Raw genomic sequence first — 6,941 nt, 5'->3', positions numbered from 1 at the left:
GGGGTGGGAGATGAAGGGGGGGGGGCAGGGGGGAGCAGCACGGCGTCCAATCGTCTCCTACGTTGCACCCCCCCCCTCCCTCTCCGTCGGGGCGGCGGAGTGACGTGGGCGGTGCGGCGGGGGCACGACGGGGCGGGCACGGGGTTGAGGGGGGGGCGGGGGGGGGAGGCGTGGCCGCGGTGGATTTCTTAATGGAGCGACGGCGGCTCGGAGGCGGCGCATGCGCGAGCGGCTCCGATATGTTGGGGGGGTCGCGGGGCGGCGGGGTGCGGCGCGGAGCTTCCCCCGACGGCGGTGGCGGAGGCGGCGGTGGGGACGGAGGGGACGGAGACATCGCGGTATGACATGACGGCACCGCTCGGCCTCCCCCCTCGCTGGCCCGACGGCTTGACCTGCCGCTGCGAGGAACCCCCCCGGGAGAAAAACCGCATGGAAAGCTTAGGACACTGCCGGGAGGTGCTCCCACCGCCACCGGGGCTCGCCGTACCCACCGGAGCTCCGCCGGCGCCGCAGGGAGCGGCGTACGCCGAGTTGGCCGCCACGGAGCCCCCCCGGCAATGCCCGTCGGGGGCGGCTTCCAGCGCTGCGCTGGGTTATGGGTACCCCTTCGGAGGGGGTTATTATGGCTGTCGCCTGTCCCACTCGCATGGGGTCAACCTGCAGCAGAAACCCTGCGCGTATCACCCCGGAGAGAAGTACCCCGAGGCCGGGGGGCCGCTGCCCGGCGAGGAGCTGCCGTCGAGGCCGAAAGAATTCGCCTTTTATCCCGGTTTCGCCAGTTCCTACCAAGCGGTTCCCGGTTATTTGGACGTGTCGGTGGTCCCGGGGTTGGGGGCTCACCCCGAGCCTAGGCACGACGCTTTGCTTCCCATGGAAGGTTACCAGCATTGGGCTCTTTCGAATGGTTGGGACGGGCAAGTGTATTGCTCCAAAGAGCAATCGCAGTCGGCGCACCTTTGGAAATCTCCTTTTCCAGGTGAGTTACCCGGGAGCTGCGCGTGTCCCCGCGCGCGGATGAGTGTGCACGGACCTATAGAGATACATGTACGCCTCGATATGTAATTAAAGAGAAAGAAATGGCTCTGGAATGCCTCCCGTGCAAGGCAATGTGTACGAACATGCAGGGAAAAAAAAAGGTGAAGCAATCATTTGTGAATCAAAATACACGCCGTGAGCTTGCTTGGAAAGTAACTTTGCCGCTTAGCGCTTCCCTTTCTTCTTCTCTCCTCCCTCTCGTTGCCTCATCGCAACGCGGCTCCGGCTCCACTCCTCTTCATTTTCTTTAATTGCAGAAAGCTTTAAAAGGCCCCAAAAATAATAAGAATAATTCCTTTTGAAGCTTCTCAGCCGAGTGTGGAGTGTCGGAACCGGGACAGTAAATCGTATCTCAATTACTCCCAATTATAGGAATAGGTGTCAAGTGACAAATGAAGGTGTTCCGAGGGGATGGGGGGGCTTTTCTCAGCCTGACAGCAAAGCTCCCCCACCCCAATCTGCTTCAAAGGGGGGTATCTAGCAAAGCAGTCCCGAACGGGAAGGAAGGTGATGGGCTGTGCTTCCCTGCACCCCTCTGCCCCGTCTCACTATGGGGAGAAGATGGGCATGGGGGGTGAAATAGCCACATTAGGCAGGGGGGGGAACCCCTTCAGCTCTGTATATCTCCGATGGAGAGCAAGGATGGGTTTTGCCGGGGGTTGGGAGGGGGATTGGGGGGCGACACGGCTACATTTGTTTTGTGTCTTCAGGACAAAGAGGGACTGAGAGAGATGGGCTTTTCCTGGGAGATACTTTGGGGATGGGAAGGGAATGTGACGGTGTTTGGCACGGGAGAAATGCCATGTTGGGAGCTGAGTGGTGACCGTGTGGTTCTGTTGCTTTGGCTGTTTGTTGTCGGGGGGGGTCAACTACAGCTGAGTTTGAGGCTCTGCTTTCCCTCTCCATCTCCCGCATCCCTACAACCCCCACCCCCGAAAGAGATTTCTGCATCCCCAGATCCCCAGCCCCATATAGCTCATGGCCCCCCCCGGTGCTGGGGGGGGTCCCGAATTAAGTCGCTGTCAGCCTCCAGCAGCGCTCCGTGTTCTCACCCCATGCAGACATCCTTGCAGGGGGAGGAGGAGGGAGGGTATCTCGTAGCCCAGGTCACTCTGTGTGGGCTCTGAGAAGGGTCTGGCTGTGCCCTGATCGGGGGGGACCCTTGGGGTCTGCTTTGTACCCCGGTGACATCAGGACAAGGGCAAAGATGCTGCCCGCATCCTTGCTGGATCCATTCCCGGCAGCCCCTTTGCAAAGCATGGAGCATCATTTCCCCCTCCACCACCTCCAGGGTAAAATCTCCTGGAGGGGACACTTGGAGGTGGGGTGGGGATATTCAGGTTGGTTTTGCTTCTCCAAGGGGTTCCCCTGTGCAGCTCAACTCCAGCTTTGGGGTCAGCACTGCGGGGATGCACTTATCCCTGCACTGTGTTTGTGGGTGCTCATCTGCGGGGCTCCTCCCGAAAACCTGAGGGGAGAAAAGAAAGGGGATGGAAAAGGGGATAGAAGAGAAAGAGGGGAGAAGCCCGAGACGTTATTTGCAACATCAATGCTTGGAAAGTCCCTTTGGTTGTGCTCTGGGGCTGATGTGCTGATCAGCATCGCCAAGAAAAACAGCCTTTCCCCGCGTGCGTTATTAATCTTCTATCGTTATTATTGCTGTTATTATTATTATTGCAGTCCTACCGCGGCCTTTTCTGGTTGTATTCTCGTCTCTTTTCTTCTGCTCCCCGTCCCCTCGCTCGCATTTCTCCCCGTTCTCCATCCTCCTTTCCCCCTTTTATCTCTCCCTGATGTATAGAAACCCCCATTCCACGCACCGGGACGAAGTTCCCCCCCTTCTCTCCTTTCTTTTGATCCTTTTCTCTTTATTTTTTCCCCCTTTTTCTTTCCTTTTTTCTTTGTTCTTTTTTGCAGACGTGGTCCCCCTGCAACCCGAAGTCAGCAGCTATCGGAGGGGGAGGAAAAAGAGGGTTCCCTACACCAAAATCCAGCTGAAGGAGCTGGAGAAAGAATACGCCGCCAGCAAATTCATCACCAAAGAGAAACGGAGGAGGATTTCGGCCACCACCAACCTGTCCGAGCGCCAAGTGACGATCTGGTTCCAGAACCGGAGGGTCAAAGAGAAGAAAGTGGTGAGCAAATCCAAAACAGCGCATCTCCACCCCACCTGACATCGCTGCAGGGAAGGGGGAGGTTAGAGGGGGGGGGGGTGGGCATTGAGAGGCATCAATATTTATCCGGTGGTTCGTGTGGCAACGGCAGCACCGGGACTTTGCAGATCCGAACCCATTATTTAAACATCGCCATTAAGAAATGCAAGGCGCATTCCCAACCCTCGCCCGCTCGCTCCCCGCAGCACCGACCGCATCTTTCGATGTAATTCCTCTGCCCCACATCTGACTGTGGATCCCCCCCCTACCACCACCACCCGATTCTTCGCTCTGAGAAACGCAGCGATGGGTCGGACTGTGTCTATTTCTCAAAGGGAATAAGCTAAGAGCGCAGTTCTACTAAGGGAGAGATGAGTCCCGACCGCCGCCCCGCAGCGCGGTGTGGTCTGTCCCTCCTCAATGACCGCTCGTATCTCGGGCCATTTCACCCCCCACCCCGATGTAAATGTGTGGAGAACCCATGGCAAAATGCATCAGCTTCGTCTTTTCTCGGCTCTCAAGGCCGAAAATCGCAGCTCAGGCCGCTGCTGAGGGAAGAGACCCATTGCTGTGTGTCACATCTCCACCCCCAACGCTGGTTTAGGTCCTACGTGGAAGTGAGTTCTGTACAGTGCTGTTTTCTCGGTCTGTTCTCATGAGGGTTTCTGTATCTCTACCCCGAAACTGGAATTGCCCGTTCTCAGCCGCCAGGATGGGGGGGAAAAAATAATGCACAATATTATCTGTAGGGTTTATTTCTTTCCCCTCTTTTAAACCGACTGAATGTCCACAGTGTTTTTCGGATATGTAAAAGCATCGGGGTTTTTTTTTGTTTTGTTTTGTTTTAATTTTTATTTTATTTTTTAATGTCGTGTATATGTACAGAATATCGTGGTGTCCAAATGATGTTGTACCGACCGCGGATGACGTTTCTCCATAATAAATCTCTTTCTTTTTTGGTCGTCGTTTTGCCTCGAGGAGGGGCTCCGTACCGCTCTTTGTAGCCTTCGGCCTCTCCCATCCGCAGAGAAGGGATGGGAAATATAAAGAATATAAAGGGGGGTGGGTTTGGGGTGTAGGGAGGGTGGATATCTATCAGATTTGGGCAGAAAGGGCTTCAGGAGGGGCTCCCCTGTATCGCAATGGGGCTCCCCTGTATCGCAATGGGGCTGCGGATGTGTGACCGCTGTTTGGGTTGGGGGGGAGGAGGTAAAACTTGAGGGAATAAAGGGGCTGAGGTGGAAATGGAACCTAGAGGCGCTTCGTTCCTTTTTTTTCTTCCCTTCTTTTTATTATTATTTACTTCTCTTTTTCCCCCCCCTTTTGTCCTCATTCCCATCCGTGACCTCACGGAGCTGCCTCTTTTCTGCTCCGATCTCGGCGTGTTCGTGAGATCCCTTTGGGCAAGAAGATCCCTTTCGTTCAACCTGTTCGACTCCGGCACCGCCCTCACCCCGCTCCGCATCCGCGGAACATCCGCGGTTCTACAGGCGCCGTGTTAGGAAATGGTTTCCGCAGCCGGATTCCAACCTCCCGTCATATCGACGAGATTTAATCACCTCGTTAAATGACCAAAAGGAGGGGAGGGGGGTGGTGGAAAGAAATGGTTTTGAAAGGGATGTGACCTAAAACGATGTTATTGCTCTTCTATTTCTGCGAGGAGGGAGGTGAGGCGAGAAAATGTAGAAAACTAAGGGGGAAATATTTATATATTAGTATTAAAACCTGCGTGAATGCGAGCGTGGACGCTGTAGGTGTTCAAACTTACCCACATGAGTGTATATATATAAATATAAGTACATCTGTATGCATTTCTGTGGGGTACGTAAGTGTGAGCGCATGGGAGGGAATGGGTCTGTTCGTTTGGGTGATCCATCACCATTGGAATAACACTGTGTGTGTGCGGGGTGTGATGCTGAGTGTGAGGTCGGGTATTGAAGTCTATGTGTCTCTGTGCACTAATACACGGCATATAGGCGGTGTGCATCCCTTAGGGAGGCGGAGAGGTGTGTGTATTGTGAGTGTGAGAGCTCGCATCTATTCCAGAGGTGATGTGTGTGTGTGTGTTGTGTGTGTAAATGCACGGATCCGTGTCCCGTGCGCTCCTCCGCTGTTACCTGGAGGGCTGCGTTGCTCGGCGGTGGGCAGCGGTGCGTTTTGGGATGCCGTGTGTGTATGGATGGGGGTACGCACGGAGCTATAAAGCATATAAAAGCGGACACCCGGAGAGCGTGTCTGGATGATAACAGTCGCTCCGCGGGAGCAGCGCGGTGACAAAACGTCCCACGGAGCTCCATCACCGCCCCCCCCCCTCCTTCCCCCCACTCCAAACCACAACCCGCGGTGATCCCGCATCGCGGGGTGAATGGGGATGGTACAAACGGGCCGGTTGGAGAAGCGGGGGGGAGGCTTTCCCCGGTGTTTGTTTCTCCTCCGAAGTGATTAAAGAAGAAAATCGGGGTTTTTTGCATTTGTTTTTGAAGGGTGAGAGCTGCGCTGGTCGGGAGGAGTGGGCAGTGATTGCGCTTTGATTCTCCTCTTATTATTAATTCTCCTATTATTATTAGTTTAAATGCCGCTCGGGTAGGAAATGTGACAACACCCCGAGAAATGCATTGCCACTGCTGTGACAGAACGGGGTCACTTTGTGAGCTGTGCACTGTGCGTCAGAACCGGGATGTGTGTGTTTGGGTGTGTGAAAAAGGAAGGGAGGAAAGGGAGGGAGGAAAAGAGAGAGAGAGAAAAGGGGAAGGAAGGAAGGAAGGAAGGAAGGAAGGAAGGAAGGAAGGAAGGAAGGAAGGAAGGAAGGAAGGAAGGAAGGAAGGAAGGAAGGAAGGAAGGAAGGAAGGAAGGAAGGAAGGAAGGAAGGAAGGAAGGAAGGAAGGAAGGAAGGAAGGAAGGAAGGAAGGAAGGAAGGAAGGAAGGAAGGAAGGAAGGAAGGAAGGAAGGAAGGAAGGAAGGAAGGAAGGAAGGAAGGAAGGAAGGAAGGAAGGAAGGAAGGAAGGAAGGAAGGAAGGAAGGAAGGAAGGAAGGAAGGAAGGAAGGAAGGAAGGAAGGAAGGAAGGAAGGAAGGAAGGAAGGAAGGAAGGAAGGAAGGAAGGAAGGAAGGAAGGAAGGAAGGAAGGAAGGAAGGAAGGAAGGAAAAAGAGGAAAGAAAAGAAGAAAGAACAGAGGGGAAAAAATGGAAAAGAAAAAGAGAGGAAAAAAAAGAGGAAGTTCACCCTTTTTCTGTGCGTGCAGACACCGAAATGCAGAAACGCAGCTCCAGACACGTCTGAATCCGACATCCCGAGAGCGAAGAGCTGCTCGCTGCCTCTCCTCCCTCCTTCCACCTGAATTCTGCCGGTGATGGGAAAAGCAGAGGAGATGGAGGCGGCTGAGCACTGTTGGAGGGGTGAGGACGGGCAGAGTAAGAGATTTTTTCCTCCAGGTTCCTCCAAGGTGATTTGGGATGGAGTTTCCAATTCGGGTTCTGCTGCGGTTTCATTTGGGGGGTGGGAGTTTTAGGGAGGGGATGAGTGCCTGCTGTGTACCGGCCTCGTAAGGAGAATCAAAAAAGTAATAACAAACACCTGCATAACGTGAAATAAAATGAAATAAATCCTTTATTACTCTTAGGGAACGTCTTGCTGCGGGCGGGTGCTGTCTGTAGGCGGATGTCGGCCCAAGGATCTCCCCGCACTGCCCGCATCCCCTGTATATAAATACCGATTATTTTGTGCTGCTCGGCCCCTCCGAGCTCCATCCCACGGC

The 6,941-nt window shown here is 54.4% G+C and overlaps 1 protein-coding gene across 1 annotated transcript; it reads left to right on the top strand.

Moving 5' to 3' along the window:
• The first annotated feature begins 209 nt into the window (after window positions 1–209).
• On the top strand, window positions 210–4,166 carry HOXC13 (homeobox C13). The gene is made up of 2 exons (XM_015850341.3): window positions 210–976; window positions 2,953–4,166. The coding sequence occupies exons 1-2, from the start codon at window positions 346–348 to the stop codon at window positions 3,207–3,209; spliced, it is 888 nt and encodes a 295-aa protein (XP_015705827.3). The 5' UTR covers window positions 210–345; the 3' UTR covers window positions 3,210–4,166.
• The last annotated feature ends 2,775 nt before the right edge of the window (window positions 4,167–6,941 follow it).

This window comes from Coturnix japonica, unplaced genomic scaffold (genome assembly GCF_054131305.1).
Source record: "Coturnix japonica strain WE unplaced genomic scaffold, WE-NBRP24 Scf116, whole genome shotgun sequence".
In the NCBI taxonomy this organism is placed as follows: Eukaryota; Metazoa; Chordata; class Aves; order Galliformes; family Phasianidae; genus Coturnix; species Coturnix japonica.
Note: the sequence above shows the minus strand (reverse complement) of the source record. Positions and strands in the feature narration are given on the sequence as shown.